The following is a 19,300-nucleotide window of genomic DNA, read 5'->3' on the forward strand; positions in this document are numbered from 1 at the left end:
CCAGCGATTGTGTCACATTCCAGTGTTCCACAGTACAAACTGGCAAACTTAATGCAGCTCCTAGAGGTGGTAGACAGCACAGCGGGGAACACATCACAGAATCACAGAATCACAGAATTGCCAGGGTTGGAAGGGACCTCAAGGATCATGAATCTCCAACCCCCCTGCCACATGCAGGGCCACCACCATTCCACCTAATGCTGGACCAAAAATGAAGCTGGAGAAGCTAAACACTGTTCCAGTTGAACAGCAAGCAGAGTTCAAGCAACTGTCAGATGATATTCAAGAACTGGAGCAACTTCTAAGCCATGACTATCGTCGGAAAACAGCAGCATTACAAGAAGTGATTTCACAAAAGAAGTCAGATATTACAGAGAGGACCCGAAAACTGAATGAACTTAAAGTGACATTGGCTACTTTGAAAGAAGAACAAGAGCAGCTGAAGTCAAAAATTGTGGAGAGTCCAGAGGAATTGAAGAATTATAAGGAACTAATGAAGGAGACAGTTAAGAAACTCAAGAAATCCAAGCAAGAGGTTATTGAGAAATACGAAGGTTATCGAGACCTGGTTGAAGTTCTGCCATCGTGCCAGTTGGAGGTACAGTTATATCAGAAGAAGATGGAAAGACAGGCAGCAAATGTGGAAAGACTCGCCAGTGTATTATCAGAGGTCAGAAATCTGGAAGACCAGCTTGAGAGCGCTCAAATCGAGCTGAAGAAAGGGAAGACAGATGAAATGTCCCTGAAGAGACTGGTCACTGCAAAACATGAGAGGCTGTCTACAGCTGAAATAAGGATAAAAAAGAAGCGTGAAGATGTTGAGCAATATAAGCACACTGTATTTGAGTATTTTAACAGAGTTCAGGAAAAGAGGGGTGCTGTATATGATAAAGTGACAGCGATTCAGAAGGAAATCCAGCAGACGAGGTTCAAAATCCAGCAACTGAATGAGAATGCTGAAAAAGAAGAAACGAAAGCTAAAGAGATATATCAAAACCTGAAGGCTGGGTTGGAGAAGCGTCACGATTCTCTCATAAAGACAGCAAAGAATTATGCAGCCTCAAGAGAAGATAAAATTGCTGAACACATGTAGCAAGTAAGGTGCTAAAGAATATGGCTTAAAAAGAACAACTCTGTAAGATCTCTGAAGATAATAAAAAGATTACCTCTGTGGCTAGCAATTATTTAATTACCATGACATTTATAACAATTTTGTGTGGAGATGCTCTAGTCAGAGGTGTTGTTCTCTCAGCCCTTTGGGATCCGCACGAGGCACCAAAGGATTGTTGTCATTTTGTCTTCTTTTCACTTGGGACAGAGTTGCTGTTCTCCATGGTGTCTGGTATGATACCGTGTTTTGGTTTTAGCAGGAAAACAATGCTATCATAACACACCACCATTTCTAGCTGTTTCTAAGCAGTGTTGTTCAGAGCCAAGGACACAGTTTTTCCTACTGTCATACCAAGGAGGGAGGGCAAGGAGATGGGAGGGAAGAGAATTAGGACAACTGACTGAATCTGGCCAAAAGGATATTCCGTCCCATAGAACATCGTGCAGAAGGAGTTTTGAAAGAGCTGAGAGCTCTCTCTCTTCCACTGCTCAAGGGTTGGCTGGGTATTGGTCAGCAGGTGGGGAGCAATTGCTTGTGCATCACTTGCTGTATGCATTTAGATACACAGATAGATAGATTTGGATTTATGTCTTCTTACACAGATCTGTGTCTCATGTTCTATGTCTTTCACAGAGGGGGTGAAAGCACTCCAGGTGCTTCCTAGAGTGGTTGCCCTGTCCCTGGAAATGTTCAAAGCCAGGCTGGATGGGGCCCTGGGTAACCTGGTCAAGCACTTAATCTAGCATTTGGCAACCCTGCCTGCATCAAGGGTTGTTGCCAACATGATCGTTGAGGTCCCTTCCAACCCAAGCCATACTATGATTCTATGACACACAGATCATCACAATTATCATCTTTTTATGTTGGTCAATAGTTTATCTCAACCCATGAGTTATACTTAGATATTTTTCTCCGACTCACTCCCCCATCCCACTGGGAAGGAGCGGAGTGAACAAAGAGCCGTGTGGTGCTGAGCTGCTGCCAGGTTAAACCCGTTGTGCCTTAGCCACAGATGGTAGGTTATGTTTTGAGCTCTGCCTTCTCTGTTTGCTCACCCAGGGCACGCCACAGTGCAAGGGAAGGGATAAGTGCTCTGCCCTGCTCAGCCTTGCCTGCTCTGCTGGGAACAATCAGCTGCTCTCTTCTGTCCCATTTAGTAATTCGGAAAAGGAAGAGAAAAGAAATATTAATGATAATTTTATGCATATCTATGTCTACTCAAAACAAGTGATGCACAATGCAGTGTCTCACCACCCACTGCCCAATGCCCATCCGGTCCCTGAGCAACTGCCCATCCCTGCAGCTTTATGGCTGTTTTATGGCCCCCAGCTGCCCTTGTTCTGTGCAACATCACTCAGAACCAACCAGAACGTCAGTCTGCTATTAACAGTTCTTCTCCCAGTGCCAGAAGATAGCATCTTATCCAGCACCACAAAGAAAGTTCAGCTATCTCTGCTGCACTGATTGCAGCTAGCTTTTACTGTAACCACACAAAGCGTAACAATAGCAAGTGCTGGATTCTGCACTTGGGAACGGACAGCCCTGGCTGTAAATACAGACTTGTCTGTATGTAGTTCCAACTGGGACTGAGTGTTGTTGTGTTTTATTTTTTTTTTTTTTGGTAGCATCTGATATGATGCTATGTTTTGCTTTTAGGAGGAAAACAATGTTGATAACACCCAGATGTTCCCTGTTGTTGTGAAGCAGTGTTGTACGCTACAAAGGCTGAGTCAGTTTTCGCAGGCAATGTGCTAGGGGGAAATGGAATTAGGACAGCTGATTTTAACTGTCCAAAGGGTATTCCACTGCGTATGACATCTTTAGGAAGGAGAGTTTTTTGAAGAGGGAAGGAGTTCATCTCACTTGCTTCTGGGGGTTGGCTGGGCATCGATAGTTGGCTGGTGAGCAATTGCTTCTGTATGACTTGATATAGGCATTCATATATATACATCTGTCATAGCTATTATCCATTTTCTTTATTTTAGTGAATAGTTTGATCTCCACGCACGGGTACAACCCGTTGGTTTTTTTTCCCAACTCTCTCTTATAGCACTGGGAAGGGAGGAGAGAGCAAACGGCTGCGTGGTGCTCAGCCAGCTGCTGGGTGAAACCACAAGAGGGAGTGGGGATTGAGACACTGGAGAGCAATCACACTGAAAGGGATTGGGGGTTTTGATCGACAGCAGGTTGAAAAAGAGTCAACAGTGTGGCCCAGGCAGCCAACAAGGCCAGCTATAGCTCGGGATGCATCAGGCACAGCAGGGTCAGCTGGCTGGGGGAAGGGATTGTCCCCATTTACACTGCAGTGGCGTGGCTGCCCCTCGAGTGCTGTGTGCAGTTTTGGGCACCTCATTACAAAAAGAACGTAAAAATATCGGAGAGTCCAAAGGAGGGCTGCAAAGGTGGTGAATGGTGTAGAGGGGAAGACATATGAGGAGCAGCCCCTTTGGTCCCTTTGGTTTTGTTCAACCCAGAGAAGAGGAGAGTGAGGGGAGACCTGACTGTGGCATATGGCTTCGTCAGGAGGGGGAGCAGAGGGGCAGCTCTGATATCTCTTTGATGGCTGCGGTAGAACCCAAGGGAATGGCATGGAGCTGTGATGGGGAGGGTCAGGTTGGATATCGGGAAAAGGTTCTCCCTTCTCTGGGAAGCTGGTTGTGGAACGGGCTGGAAGAGTCTCCTCCGGGAAGTGAGATTTCTGCAGTTCAAGAAGTGTCTGACAAAGCTCTCAGACGCACCGTCTGATTTCTGGGTGGTCTTGTGTGCAGCCAGGAGTTGGGCTCAGTGATCCTTATGGGTCAGTTCCAGCTGGGGATATTCTGTGTTTTTAGCTCTTGCTTTTTTTTTTTGTTGTTCGTTTTTTCCTTTCCTCTTTGTTCTGCATGCTTTTACCCATTCTCTGGTTGGCTGGGCCAGAAGGAGTGCAAGGAGGGTAGCAGTTTAAAGACATGTTGCAGCCCAGGTTGGGCACCAAGAGACACAGGAGAGGGTTGGAGCTGTGAGAATGATGAAGTGAGCAGAGGAGATAGGCATGCTGTGTTGACATTTTGGCTCTCTCTAATACAGTGTAGCTGGAACTGTGCTTCTCCCTCCTGTTCCTGCCAAGGAAGACATGAAATAACCTTGCTCCATACCTCTGCATGTATAGATTTCCTGTTTGTGATGAGAATCCCTGCCTCTTTTTTGACTCTTATCTAAAGCCTCCAAGCACTGCAGTATCTTCTTCCCCTGCTCTCCCTCTAATCCTAACCCACAAGCTCTCTGTCAGCACCTCATCCATCCCCAGGTGCAGTTCCTTGGACTCCAGCTGGTCATTGATGTAGAGAGCAACACCTCCACCCCTTTTCCCTTACCTGTCCTTCCTAAAGAGTGTATACCTGTCTATTCCTACATGTCAGCTGTGAGAGCAATCCCACGATGTCTCAGGGATGCCAGTGACGTCACAGCCTCAGGAACGCAAACCTCTGTAATGCTTCTTGCTTGTTCCTCATGCTCTGTGTGTTGGCTCACAGGCATTTGAATTGGGCTCCCACTGAGTCTAATTTACCAATTGGAGTTGCCTTGTCCTGCAATTTACGTGCTGTCCCTGCCTGTCTGTGAAGGAAGCTGCTGATCTGAGTCCCAGGTGGCTTTTACCCTCATGCAATGCACTACAGATGGGCTGGTGTCCTGGTGTCAGCTCAGACAGCAACGACGTCCATAGCATACCAATGTTTGGTTATTGCTGAGTGATGGGAGCACGCCCGGTGCTGCCTTTCTAGCACATGGCAGAGGGCAGCAGCCTGAGTTGGGCTGTGCTATGGTGCATGGCAACATGAGGAAGGGCCACAGGGCAGGGGAGGTGGCAAGAGAGAGGCTGCTGGACTTGGCAGGAGACGTCTGCCCAGGTGAGGTGCTGGAGGAAAGGAGGAGGTTGGGGTTGGCAAAAGCCCCTGTGGGATCAGCTGGTGCATGTTTTGGGCACAATAAGCTAGTTCTGGGTTTCCTCTGTCATCCAGCAGGTGATGGGATCACAAATTTAAAGGAGAATCTGCAGGAGAGTGGTGTATCCGGAAGTCCGTGGGGTGATCTCTCTCCTGGAAAAGCTGGAAGGGAATTCCAAGGAGGCCTGGAGCAAGGGAAGCACTTGAAGAAGCCTCTGGGAAACCATCCAGGAAAGAGAGGGAGGGAAACCCAAAAGAGCTGAGCAGCGAGGAAGTCTGCCAGAAGAATGGGCAGAGCCCATGCAATGGCTGTGGGAAAGGCTTTGAGGACCATTCCTACCTTGCTGTCCGTCAGCGCATCCACACGGGAGACAAACCCTTCAAGTGTCCCAAGTGTGAGAAGAGCTTCAAAAAGAGTTGTCACCTCCATGCCCATCAGCGTATCCACTCGGACAACAGACCCTACAAGTGCCCTGAGTGTGAGAAGGGCTTCAGAAGCAGTTCTCTCTCACCTCATAGTCCATCAGTGCATCCACACTGGAGAGAGGCCGTTCAAATGCTCTGAATGTGGAAGGGTTTTAAAAGCAGTTCACGCCTCATGATCCACAAATGTGTCCATACAGGAGAGAGACCCTACAAGTGCCCAGAGTGTGGGAAGGGCTACAAAACCAGTTCCCACCTGATTACTCATCAGCACATCCGCATAGCAGACCGATAGTTGTCTGGTTTGTGGGAAAGGGCACAAAAGCAGTTTTCACTTGAAGTTGCACTATCGGGTCCACACAGGAGAAAGGCCGTACAAGTGTCCTGAGTGTGCAAAAGCCTTCAGAAGCAGTTCCCAAGTCATGATGCACCAGTGTACACACAGAAGACAGAAACCCTACAAATGCTGTGAGTGTGAGGAGAGCTTCAGGAGCAACTCTGACCTCATCTCCTACCTGCACATCCACACAGGAGTCAAACACTGCAAGTGTCCTGAGTGTGAGAAAGACCTTGCTTGTCAAAGATGGGTCTAAATTAGACAGTCTCCAGAGGCCTCTTGCAAACCCTTGCTTTTCTGTTATTCTCTGATACCCAGCAGTGTGTATGAGAGATTTTCTGTGGTGTGCCCATGCTCAGTGGTGTCCTTCAGTCGATAAGGAATACTCCTCTTTTGATAATGAATGCATTCACTGTGCAGTCCTGAGGAGAGGTCCAGGCAGGGATTACAGAAACCAGAGATGCCTCAGTGCACAGCAATGGCCAGTTCCCCTGCCTCCTCTGTCCCTGTCACCTTATCATCCCTGACAGTGGATCATAAGGGTCCTCTGGAGCACCATAGTCTGCTCTGAACAGGGGCAACTCGACATTGAGATCAGGTCAGTCAGTATTTTCCCCTGACCCAGTACTGATGCCCACTTGTGGTGATGATTTTCCCCTTAAAACAGATGGGAATTTCCCTCTGTGCCCCTTCTTGTCCTCACTTTTGTCTTTTTCTCCCCTCCCTGCATACAGCCCATATCACCACCCTCCTCCGAGCAATTGTTCTTGGTCTGGCTGGAACGTCTTCATGGCAGCCCATTTCATGGCAGCTCAGACAGTGAGGTTGCACCTATTTTGTTCACTCTGAGCTGAAGCAAGAAGAATCCCACCTCCTGTGGACCTGTGAGGTGCGCGGCTGAATTCCCCCTCCATCCTCAGGGCTGCTTCTGAGAGCTGAGATGCCTGCATTGAGTGCTCTGATTCCCTGCCCTGCATGGGGGAAGTGATCCCAGCCTGTCACTGCTCCAGAGTCTTGCCTGACAGTGAGACAGGGATGGAGAGTCCATGGGGGAGCATGGTCCCCTCCCATAGATGAGCAGCACATCGTAGCAGGGCAATTCCTACTCTAGGAGTCAGTGTGTGAGGGGCAATCAGTGATTCCTTCAGCATGCCTTAATGTGGGTGTTCCCCAGGAGGGGCCCTGCTGTCTTTTGGGAGCTGTGAGCCCTGGATCCCCAGGAACATCTGCAGGGAGTCCGGTGGTGGCAGAGAAAGTGAATCCTCAGGCTTTGCCTCTGAGCTGAGCTGAGCCAGGCTCCGGGGATGCAGGGAGCTGCTGATAAGTGGGCAGTGCTTCAAAGAGACAGCTCTACCCAGGAGCAGATCCTCAGCTCCACACAGCAAGGCTGGGGGCATGGCCAGCAGGTGTCACTGGGAGAGAGGGAAGTGAGATGTCACAGGTTGTGTGCAGTGTTAGAATGCATAGATCTGTCTGCATGAAGAATGTTCATTAACAGGATGAGTCTTCAGTGGCAGAATTGAGTGTCCTGCGGGTATCTCTAAAAGTAGGTGATCCCGTTATCCACTTCTGACTTCCCATTATTTGCTTTCAAATTTTGCTTCTTTTCTCCCTGTGAACAAGCACACAGGCTTTTATTTCTAAGGAAAAGCAAAGGCTTCTGAAGCATCACAGTAAGGTTTACCAGAATCCATAGCAAGTTCCTTTACTGTCACTCAGCCTATAGAGAGCACTATCACCCTGTGTCCAGTGCCACCAGGGTGGCTGTGACCTGGTCCTTAGTATTTGCACACACTGATGTCCCTGGGCAGTGTCCTGCTACCAGGAGGGGTCTGCAGGGCAGAGCTGAGCACACAGTGACTGGGATCAACTGCAGGAAGAGGACATGGGGATGGAGAAACAGCTGCAGGCAGCAGAAAATGGGGAGGGAGCAGGAGGGAGCTGCTCCAAGAAGTATGGTGGGAATGGGAATACAGGCACCGACCTGCCATCCCTGCAGTGCGAGCATCTTCCTTCCAGCAACCCCCTGGTCTCCTTTCTCCCTCAGTGTGGGCATCTAGCCCACATAACTCTGATATGAATTGCCTTTGGAATTACTGGATGGTAGGAGCGTGAAGAATTCATGTGCAGCTCAGACACGAATGCTGAAGGTTTTCTCAGGCAGATACACCAATGGAGCGAAATCATCCATGTCCCCCCTCCTGATAACCAGGGCATTGGAAAATGCTGTATTTATAATATGAATTAATTGCAAATGAGCTGACACTCCATTTTTAATATATCCTAATGTTACCTGCTAGGCTGTGGGCTGCCCTGCATGCGCTCCCACAGCGTGTCCTTATTATCCTTATTATTGTCCTTATTAGCAGCTTCATGGAGAAGATGCCTCAGTGATAATACAATGGAAATGCTGCTGAATGGCTTTATGCAGGCAGCTGAAATGAGCCCTCTCTGTCTCTGTCTAGGAGCAGAGAGCTCAGATCTTAGAGACAGTGAGCTGGGCTGGTGGGTTGGAGATCTGCACCTTGAACCTTGATTTTTTCGAGGGAGCGCATGCACGCAGTCATCCTCCAGAAGAGCCAGCACAGGGCGGGTGAGACCAGGACTGATGGACAGGACTGCTGTCCTCACTCAGCACTGAAGGACAGAAGTGGTTAGAGACAGTCAGAAGTGGAAGGATGAAGAGAGTTCACTGGTGAGGAACTCTTCAAAGTCCTTAATACTGTAAGCCTCTTGCTGGAGGGCCACGTGGCTGCATTTCTTGGAGGGGAGCTGCTAAAGCTGGCACATCCCAGTGTGTGTGGGATCCATCAGGAGGATTCTCACAGTTTCTCTGTTATAGAAAAGAAGGACATTTTTCTTCAGTGTAAGTGAGGAGGGCATTTCCAGATGGGGGTTTCCATGCTACAACATCAGAGGATATCCCTGAGGGCTGCTTGTCCTGGGGACAACTGCAGGCTGTGAAGGCAGATTTCTCTGCTCAGCTCTTCAGCTGTGCTGCAGCCTTCTGTTGTTTTTGTTGTTTTTTTTTTTGAGTGTGTAATGGAAAAATATGTGATTAAAAAGGCACTGGTAGTTTACATGTGAACTGCAGACATCGCCTGTTAATGGATCGAGGATCTGTCACAATGGAAGCGAGGCTTTCCCAGCTTGCTCTGGATATGAAACGTTCCCATTTGTCCTCTTCAAATGGTTCTTGCTGTGCAGCAAACAGTGCTGAAACTGCTATTTGCTACACCTTAATAAGTCAGAGCAGCACCTCAGCCAGGCAGAATCACCAAGTCATTCCCAAATGCTGGGAAAAGTCAAAGATCACGTGCTGAAGGCGAGGCCTGATATGCTTTCCCTTTCCACTTGCATGTGTCTAGGTTTATTTTTACTTATTTATCCCCATGATGAGAGGTGCTGCTTCACTGTGCCCCGTCTCTGGGGAAAAAAAGAAAAAAAAAAAAACCTATGCCACAGCAGGCAGCCAAATCCATGGCTGTCATATGCACAGCATCCAGGAAACACGCTCCGCATGGACATAAATGATACTCAATTTCACATCATGGCTGTGACTGCAATTGAGCCATTTATCAGAACATCCTCTTTAGATTTTCGTTTTCCTCCTCTGCTTTATCCTCTCTCTTGGGTGCAGTGCTTTGTGCCATAACTGGACCGATTCCCTTAGTAGCAAATCCTGGATGTCTTTTTTGGGATTTCTGCTTCCGAGTGGCAATGTTCCATGGAGAAAATGTGCTTTGGTATCTAAGAGCACAGGCTGCAGGCTCGTCGTTGCTGCCCTTTGGACTTGTGGGGTGCCTTCCCCAATTCCAGTGATTTCTCCCCATCCTGGTTTCTGGTTATGCAGTCTCTGGGCTGGCTGCAAACAGGAACGCAGCACTATGTGAGGCCATAATGAACCTTTCTTCTTTCTTTCAAGCAGCAGATGTCCGTTGCTAGAACATGAGCAGATTTTCTTCTCCTCGGAACGCTGCCAGAGCTGTTCTGGCCCCGAACACAATCCTTGAGGTCTCTGCTCCCCGTGCCGCTCAGTTTCCTCTCGTCCTTCCTTCGCTGCTGAAATACAGTCGCTGTGCGTTCAGCAGCATCATCCACCGGGAAAGCGCTTGCGGAAAACGATTGCTGGCTCCTGAACTCCCCCTCTACCCCTCCTCCCGCCGGAGTGCCTCCCCCACCATCCCCCCATCCTTCCCACTCCCCCCGAGCTCTCACGGCCGCGGGGCCGGACGGGGCTCAGCTCCTCCCGCGGGGACGCGCGGGGCGGGGCGCGGCGGCGGCGGTCGGGGCGTCCGGAGCGGCTGCGGCACCGCACGGAGCGGTCGGAGCTGCGGTGAGCGGGGATGTCCGAGCGGCGGGGGGGGTCCCGTGGGTGCGTGCGGGTTCGGTCGGTGCGTGCGGGGCTGCCGGTCGGCGCGGCGCTGCGGGTCCGAAACGCCTCGGGGGTGTCGGAAGCGAAGAGGAGCGCGTGGCTGGGGACAAAAGCTGTTGAGTGAGAGAGAAGGAAGAGAGAAGAGGAAAAATGAAGTGGTAGCGGTGATAACGATACACGTAGGTCGCTCTGAAAGCAGTGTATTTTTTTTTTTTATTTCCGTTGAAACTGGAATAGATACAAAGAGCGCAGTAACGTTGTCTGGCAGAGCAAATTCTCAGCTGCAAAATATTCCTTCTCAGCGTAGTCAGCTCCATTACCCATGCATTTTCACCGGCAATTAACAAGAGCCTGCATGCTACGCTCGTAAAAATCAGCACCAGCAGATTTTTTGCAGCTGCTATGACGGCACTGTTGCTAGGAAACTGTTGCCCACACAGCCCATCTTTCATCGGCCTGAACAGATGACAGTCAGAAGGTGCCAAATCCAGACTGCGCGGTGGGTGTTGGAAGGACAGTCCAGCCAAGGCTGGCATCGTGTTCCGTGGCTTTCACTGCTGTGGGGCCTGGTGTTGTTGTGTTGAAAGAGAAAGGTGTTCATCTTCTCCCGTCCCTCCCTCTGTGGATTGTGAGGAAGGTGGATTTATCCCATCTCCCATGTAGGGCACTCCCTGCTTGGCAGGAGTTGCTGGCACAGTGGAGTCAGACAGTGACTCAGAGGAGTAACACAAGACAGTTTATTAGAGGAATAGTATGAAATGGCTTACTGAACTTTCTAACAGCGGGCAATCAACTACTTGATGTAAAATTACACGACTTTCTAAAAACAATTAAGTATTTCTAGGCTAGGTTGGGCAACTTTCTAATAACGATGAGTGATGTGGATCGAGAACACTTTGGCACTGCTGTTACCTCCCTGTCAAATTTAGGAAATGGCCACTAAAGAAATGAGTAAAAGAAGACAGGAAAAAGAGAAAGAAGAAGAAAGAAAAGAGAGGAAATGGAGAAAAGCAGGGAAAGAATGAGAGACAAAGTGATGGACAGAGGAAGGAGAACACCAGTCCGCTTCAAACAGTGCTGGCACTGGGCTCACCAGTGAAGGAGGAAAGCAGGTGGTCGTGCACCCTTTTATGCCTGCTGTGTTTGCAGCTACACTGTCCCAAAATCACAAACAAGCAAGTTTGCAATAAGAAACGTTACGTAAAATAAATCTGTAGCAAAAACTGCCATGCTGGAAAGAAAGCCTGCATTTTGGACAAAGTAATTTCACAGGATCCTGTGCTTTGCAAACTGTGATTTGTTGTCATGGCAGCGCTGTGTCCTGGAGGTGTTGGAGACGTGCCACGCGTATCACGGAAAGTCAGTCAGGTGTTTTTCATTAGTCCACGACTGTCCACCACATGGCTTGAGCACCTCAAGAATACGGTGATCTGAATATAGCAGGTAGAGTAATGGAAGAGAAGGAATGAGGGGAGAAATGGGAAAAAAAGAGGATAAGAAAGGAAAAAGAGAGAGAGAGACTATGAGGGGAGGGAAAGAAGAGGACAAAAATAATAGAAAAGAAAGGAAAAAAAGGTATTCTGGAAATTATATCACCTATGACTATCGCAGTCAGTAAAAATAGGAGAATACTTAAAATCATAACTTCAATATTTGTAAGCCATTTTTCTTTTTGCCATCTTACAAGTCTGGTGGAAAGGAGGGTCTAATCTTCACCTGCAAAAGTAGTGATTGAAACATAAAGAACAGAGAAGGAGTAAAGAGAGAAGAGGCAGAAGAAAGCAGCCAAGTGATCGTGCATCTAACAACAACCATGCCAACCATCAAGAATACAAATCCAATTAACAAGGTTATCCCAACTGACACCAGTCATTTTCCCCACCTGGCCAGTCCCAAACTGTAAAACAGTCCCCTACTGTAAAATAGGGTGAAAACTAGGATGTGGGCAAATGCCTGTAGAACTGGTCTTCTGGTTGGAGTGATTGGAATAGTTCAGAAGTCTGGTCTGCAATTTCTTTCATGTTACACTTAATTGAAGGGGAATGTTGTGTTAGTATTCTGAATACATTCCCCTTCAATTAAGTGTAACATGCCACATACCACCTTTTCTCTAAGTGCCAACATACCAAGTGCTGATCAGTTCTGCAGTACCATTTTTGATACTTGTTGGTACCTACAAGTTTAATTTCCCCAAAGCGTATCTGGTCCAATTTGACAACAGGTTATGTTCTTTAAGAGAAATTTGTATTTTCTCAGATTGATAGATGAAGCAAATATGTTTTCAAGCATCAAAGAGATTTCCTGTCCGGTGGTATAATAGTTAGGTATCTCAACTCCACGTATTGCCCACCCAGCTCTTTCAGGGATAAGGATTTGGCTTGTCAGCATGTCTGCTTCCAAGGGGCAGTAAACCTCAGTATTCCATTCAGGCAGAGTGAAGGTATTGCTGTCCCACACTTCAACCCTGCTTGTCATTCCAGTGTCAAATATGAATCAAATTTTCCATTTTAACATCCCCACGCCAATCCAAGCGGTGTGAGATGTGCACCAGTTTGGCGAGTCCAAGCATCACTGCAGTTTACAACGTGAATTTCTGGTTCTGCGAAGAGGAGTGTACCTTTCAGAGGACAGTGTGTGCAGTGTACCCCGCAGTAAGCAAAGTTGAGGCCATCTAAGGTATCACTGCAAGTATGGTTACATCGAGGATCTTGATTTCTGAAGCTGTAGGAGGGATAACCCCAACACATACATGCATCTCATCGAAATCCATATGCTTTCCAACGACCACGTTGCAGGTGTAACTCCGGGTCCAGTACTACTGATGACTCTGGCACCGAAAAATGTCAGAAACATCTTGTTGAGAGGAATTTATATATTCTAGAGGCTTTATGATGGGTTTATCTAGCAGCCACATCCATTGGATATTAGATAAGTCTCCTGGACTGTTTCCCAAAGTGTTGGGAAGTTGAGTGCGGTATGAAAGAGTTGCACCATTGAGTTACTTCATAATAATCGAGTTGCCTGAAAGGGTGAAAAAAGGGGTTGAAGGGAAAGGCATGACTAGGCAGGACAGCTCGATCGTCCAGGATGACTTGCAGAACTCAATTTTGTGTTGTCCTGTGGGTGAAATGTAGCAGTGAGTGGAAGATGCTGACGTCCCTCCCTTCAAACTGAGGTAGAGATAGATCGTCACTGATTCTATACTCAAAGAAATAGCTATTGTTCAGTTTCAGGGTGAAACTCATTATGCCAGGCCAAAGAGAGGTCTCAGAATAACCCTCTTTAGGAGAAAATCTGCATTTCACATGGTAAGGTTCATTATGTAACCCATATCAAGGTGGCCAGAAACACAACATAGGGGGTATCTATACTGTGATCTCTTGCTGGATGGAGTTGTATTCAGTGAAATCTTATCCCTTGTTTAAAGGACTGGTGGAGGGTTACACACAATCCCTGATCCGTGTGGTTCCAAACTCTTAGAAATCCCCGAATCAGCTCCACATGAGGTTTAGTGCCAACACTCGCCCAGGCCCACAAGGGGGGCATCTGTATCTGTTTTGATAAAGCAGTTTGAGAACAGGTTTCAAGACTACAAAAGCAAAATCATCAGTGTATGTTTGCAACACCATTGCCAGTTGATATAAGTACATGACCTGGAAATTTTCAATTGGATTGTGTAGAATTGCAATCACATATTCGACTCGAAAATCAGATTGTGTCTCCTCAGCAGACTTTTCCAAGACCTCTCTTACAGAGAGGCTGAACCTTCCCACTGATCTTCCCTTACATGTTGTTGCCGGGTGACAGATGGCAGCAGAGGGAAATTTAGGCAAAACGGTGTCTGTTGGAGATATCCAAAGAATTTATCAAGATGGTATCTCTGATAAAGCAGGTTTTATTCACGATTGCAATGGCGGGCGCCCAGCAAGCAAGAGAGCTTGCAGAAACGGTGTTACATCTTTTATGCTCTATTACCTGGCACTTATCTTTTCCTCCCCTGGTTCCTGAGTACTTCAGGTTCAAATCCTCCCAGTGCTCAACTGAACATACGGATACTGGCTAAACACAAATTGTTGCTAGCTATGCACGTAAATTGCTAATTATTTAACTTCTCCGTAAATTTTCTATCACTCTGTCCAGCACCAAGAATTGCTCTTTCAACATAATGAGCCTACTGATATCCTTGCCAAGGAGTTTTGAGTTGTAAAGGCATTATCCCGCTGTTCAGGAGTGGGATGTCTAATTATCTTTAACGAACTCATCTTTAAGTCAAGGCTCAGAGGTGTTGCGGGTGGCTGGACAGACGAGAGCTGCAGTCTTTGTACCCATAAATTACTCCATCTGCCTACCGAGCAGTGTGAAAAGTCATCCGAAGGACAAGTGATGAAGACTCTCAGAGACCCCTGATGAAGTAAGAAGACCCCTGGAACAAACCGTTAGCACCGACCAAGGGCGCTAGAGAACAGCAGAGACCGTGGAACCAAATCTGCTCCACGCAGAAAAAGTGGTGCCCGCTGGCATTCATTGACGCTTGCTGGGTGTTCATGGAGAACAAACAGTGGGTGTGAATGCAGTGACGCGGTGGGTGGTGCCTCTCGTGGGTGGAGACAGTGGGTCACCTCCGCTGCTGCGCATTTCTATGAGCGTGGAACGCAGGCATTGTTCATTGCTGGGGAAAAAAGAAAATGCATTGCTAACGGTGGTGTTTTGTAGCAGAGAATTTGCTCTGTTAAAAAGTGTCATTGTGCTCTTTGTACCCGCTGTGGTTCCCCTGCAATTAAGAGGCAGTACTTCTGAAGGAACAACGTATGCATGCCAAGACGTGAAATGGCCATGCTCCATACCTCTGCACGTTCAGATTCCAGGATCACAGAATCACAGAATGGCCAGGGTTGGAAGGGACCTCAAGGATCATGAATCTCCAACCCTCCTGCCACATGCAGGGCCACCAACCTCCTCATTTAATGCTAGACCAGGCTGCCCAAAATCTGCTATAGACTTTTCAAGTCCTTGTATTTTCAAAGCCATCACCACATTAGAGTGAAAGACAATCTAATTTCAATATATATAGCTATACATAAAGTATAAGCAATAATGGAAAATGAGTTCTTTCATAGGATAGCTGAGGTGTCTTCAGTGTCCATCTGCTCAAACCCTTGCCCGTGCAGGGACACTCAAACGATTGTGCCCATCATCATGTCCAGGCAGCTTCTGAAGATCTCTGAGGATGTTAGGAAAAGCCCCACCTCCTTTTTGACTCTTATCTAAAGCCTCCAAGTGGGTATTTTTCAATTCCCACTCCACCAGTCCCCAGATACCCTTTGGGGATCCAACAGACAAGATCTTCCTCTGGTGGCACTTTTAGTGCTACCCGTTGTTCGGTCAGCAGTCAGCTTGATTGCTCACTTGTTCTGAGGCTTCTGCTATCCCCTGAACTACAGGGCAGGGCATTCTTCATTGTGCAGCCCCCTCTGAAGGTTTTTGTTCAGATCTCCCTGCAGCTGAAGGTCCCTTCGCACACAGCTGCCGCCCTGGCTCAGGCACTGGGCTCCAATTCCATTTCCTGCAAAAGCTCTCTGCATTCCCCCTTGTATTTGCATCCCAAGAGGGAGAGGATGAGTTTGCTGGTCAGACAGCAGCAGAGAGCTAAGCACCATCACCTGGCTCACTCACATCTTATCCCAAAAAGGAGCAGGGGTAGAAAATAGTATGATGAAAAAATTGAAGGAAAAGACAGCTGTGGGAGGTGCTGGGGGGGGGAGGCTGCTTGAGGCTTGCTGGACATTGGTCTGTCAGTGGATGGTGAGAAACTGCCTTGTGTATATTTATGTATACACGCTTTTTTTATTCAGTTGTATTTTTGCTTCTGTTTTCTGTCCTGTTTTAAGTCAATAGGTATTTCAACCCACAAGTTCTGTTCTGCTTCCAGTTCTCTTCCTCATCCCTCAGCTGGGAAGGGCTGAGTTGGATGAGGACTGCTGCATTCCCTCACAACTGCCCTGCTGTTCCTCTTGTCCCCCCACAGGCTGCCTGCCTTTCACCTGCAACTGTCTTACCCTGCAGGAGAGCAGCAAATGGCCACAGCACATCCATCCCAGGTAGGAGCTTGGGGAAGCAGCCATCGAGGCAGAGGTGCAAGAGATGTGCCTTGCAGGGGGAGAATGAGATGCCCAGCGTTTGTGAGCCGGGGAGAGAAGCTGCTGGGGTTGGGGTTTCTCTCCTCGACAAGCTGTTTCCCCAGGCCACAGGTGGTTGCAGCAAGGAGCCTCTTTGCTTACAGGAGCCCGTGAGCTTTGCAGATGTGGCCGTGTATTTCAGCAGGGAGGAGTGGGCGCTGCTGGACCCTGCGCAGCGAGCGCTGTACTGGGATGTGATGCTGGAGACCTACGAGTGCATAGCCTCGCTGGGTGAGGGCTCTACTGCCATTCCTACTTGTCCAGGCACCTTGGGATGTACAGAATGGGTCTTTGCAAGCAGGACAGTGATGAAATACGTTAAAATTACCTGCTGACTAATGCTTCATAAAAATGCATGAGTTTCAGAAGCCATTTGTATGCTCACCACTCTGATGGAAGACTCAGATGTGACAGTTGTCACTCTGGCATCAGTCAGGAGGGGGAGGATCAGCGCCCTGCATGCTTCCCTTGCATTGCTGTGTGTCACGTTTGTCAAGAAAAGCCCCAGCATAGTTCTCAGAGGTGGAAATTCCGAGTGTACTCCAAAGCAAGGCAGTCTGTGTTGGCCCCGTGTCACTCAGGCCCTGGTTGTGGTTTCATAAGAAGGGAGGGGACGCACAGTGGAGGTGTTGCGTAAGCAGCTTTGCCAGAATCAAGGAAATGCTTTCATCTCCACCATTTCTATCATTTAAGCATCTAAACCTGTGGTGATCTCCCTGCTTGGAGGAGGGGAAGATCCCTGGATCCCAGATGTTCACAGCCTGAAGGACATGGCAGGAGACGTCTGCCCAGGTGAGGTGCTGGAGGAAAGGAGGAGGTTGGGGTTGGCAAAAGCCCCTGTGGGATCAGCTGGTGCATGTTTTGGGCACAATAAGCTAGTTCTGGGTTTCCTCTGTCATCCAGCAGGTGATGGGATCACAAATTTAAAGGAGAATCTGCAGGAGAGTGGTGTATCCGGAAGTCCGTGGGGTGATCTCTCTCCTGGAAAAGCTGGAAGGGAATTCCAAGGAGGCCTGGAGCAAGGGAAGCACTTGAAGAAGCCTCTGGGAAACCATCCAGGAAAGAGATGGAGGGAAACCCTGGACTGCGGCAAAGGTCAAAAGCAGCCAAAAGAGCTGAGCAGCGAGGAGGTCTGCCAGAAGAATGGGCAGAGCCCATGCAATGGCTGTGGGAAAGGCTTTGAGGACCATTCCTACCTTGCTGTCCATCAGCGCATCCACACGGGAGACAAACCCTTCAAGTGTCCCAAGTGTGAGAAGAGCTTCAGGAGCAGTTCTCAGCTCGATTACCACGAGCGCATCCACTCGGACAACAGACCCTACAAGTGCCCTGAGTGTGAGAAGGGCTTCAGAAGCAGTTCCAACCTGCTGATCCATGAGCGCATCCACACTGGAGAGAGGCCGTTCAAATGCTCTGAATGTTCAAAGGGCTTCAAAAGAAGATCCCACCTTGTGATCCATCAGCGGGTTCACACAGGAGAAAGACCCTACAAGTGCCCAGAGTGTGGGAAGGGCTACAAAACCAGTTCTCACCTCATGACCCATCAGCGCATCCATACGGGAGACAGACCCTACAAATGTTCCATTTGTGGAAAGGGCTACAAGAGCAGTTTTGAGTTCAAATGCCACCAGCGTATCCACACAGGAGAAAGACCTTACAAGTGTTCTGAGTGTGCAAAAGACTATAAAACTAGTTACCAACTCATGATCCACCAGCGTATCCACACCGGAGAAAGACCTTACAAGTGCCCTGAGTGTGCAAAGGGCTTCAAAAGCAAATCTCAACTCATGGTCCACCAGCGCATCCACACAGGGGAAAAACGCTACAAGTGTCCTGAGTGTGCAAAAGCCTTCAAAAGCAGTTCCCAAGTCATGATTCACCAGCGTACCCACAGGGCACAGAAACCCTACAAATGCTGTGAGTGTGAGGAGAGCTTCAGGAGCAACTCTGACCTCATCTCCCACCTGCACATCCACGCAGGAGACAAACTCTATATATGTGATGAGTGTGGGAAGGGCTACAAAAGGAGTTCCATGCTGCTCTCCCACCTTCACATCCCCACAGGAGACAAACACTACAAGTGTCCTGAGTGTGAAAAAGACCGTGCTTGACAGTTTTCTTTTGCATCCCCATTCTCAGCAATGTCCCTCAGCCCGTAAAGAAGAATCTCCTTTTGACAGCGAACGTATTCAGTGTGCAGTCCTGAGGAGAGGTAGAGGCAGGGATTACAGAGGCCAGCGATGCCTCAATGTGCAGCAGTGTTGCTCTGACAGGATTTTGTATCAGAAGGGTCCTCTGGAGAAGCATCATCTGCCCCGAACAGGAACAACTTGACCCTGAGATCAGCAGTTTCTCCTGACTCAGCACTGACACCCAGTCGTGGTGATGATTTTCCCCTTAGAACAATTGGGAATTTCCCTCTGTGCCCTTTCAGCTTCTTGTCCTCGCTTTTGTCTTTTTCTCCCTTCCCTGCACCCAGCCCATATGGCCACACCTCCTCTGAGCAAGTGCAATTGTTCTTGATCTGGCTGGGATGAAGTTAATGGGATGCCTGCCAGGCTCAGCACTCAGCCTGCCCAGGGGACTGGGAAGGAGCCCCCCAGCCTGGACAGGAGCCTTCTGCTGCCAAAGGCTGCTGCATGGAGTAGGGAACTCTCTACTGCACAGGACCCCAGTGTACTTTTGGTGGGGCTTTGCACGATGCAGGGGTTACCTGCTTCAAGTCTGGCTTTCCTGAGTCTCTCCTTTCTGTTTTCTTTGCCTCAGGAGTGAAAATAGAGGCTGTAATGTCCAAGAAAATACTGAGAATCCTAAGCCTTACGCTCCCCCCGCGAGTTCCTTTCTGCCCCCGTGCCAATAGAAAGCACTGCCATTGCATGTGCAGTGTCACCAGGCCCTTAGCACCTGCCCACATTGAAATAGCCTTGGGCAGCGCCCTGCTGCCAGGAATGCTCT

The 19,300-nt window shown here is 48.6% G+C and overlaps 1 protein-coding gene and 2 pseudogenes across 3 annotated transcripts; all 3 read left to right on the forward strand.

Annotated features, from left to right (window-relative positions):
• The first annotated feature begins 198 nt into the window (after nucleotides 1–198).
• LOC116238843 (kinetochore protein Nuf2 pseudogene) lies at nucleotides 199–1,108 on the forward strand (annotated as a pseudogene).
• A 4,179-nt stretch (nucleotides 1,109–5,287) lies between these two features.
• On the forward strand, nucleotides 5,288–6,050 carry LOC116238841 (uncharacterized; annotated as a pseudogene).
• A 3,948-nt stretch (nucleotides 6,051–9,998) lies between these two features.
• LOC116241876 (uncharacterized) lies at nucleotides 9,999–18,595 on the forward strand. 3 transcript variants are annotated; one of them, XM_090129012.1, is made up of 5 exons: nucleotides 10,000–10,130; nucleotides 16,195–16,267; nucleotides 16,450–16,576; nucleotides 17,039–17,137; nucleotides 17,249–18,595. In XM_090129012.1, the coding sequence occupies exons 2-5, from the start codon at nucleotides 16,244–16,246 to the stop codon at nucleotides 18,454–18,456; spliced, it is 1,458 nt and encodes a 485-aa protein (XP_089985138.1). In that variant the 5' UTR covers nucleotides 10,000–10,130; nucleotides 16,195–16,243; the 3' UTR covers nucleotides 18,457–18,595. The 3 variants fall into 3 exon arrangements, with proteins under 3 accessions (XP_089985137.1, XP_089985138.1, XP_089985139.1); XM_090129013.1 differs by having other exon boundaries at nucleotides 17,252–18,595; XM_090129011.1 differs by having other exon boundaries at nucleotides 9,999–10,130; nucleotides 17,039–18,595.
• The last annotated feature ends 705 nt before the right edge of the window (nucleotides 18,596–19,300 follow it).

Source organism: Phasianus colchicus, chromosome 35 (genome assembly GCF_987193195.1).
Source record: "Phasianus colchicus chromosome 35, bPhaCol1.hap1.1, whole genome shotgun sequence".
Taxonomy (NCBI): Eukaryota; Metazoa; Chordata; class Aves; order Galliformes; family Phasianidae; genus Phasianus; species Phasianus colchicus.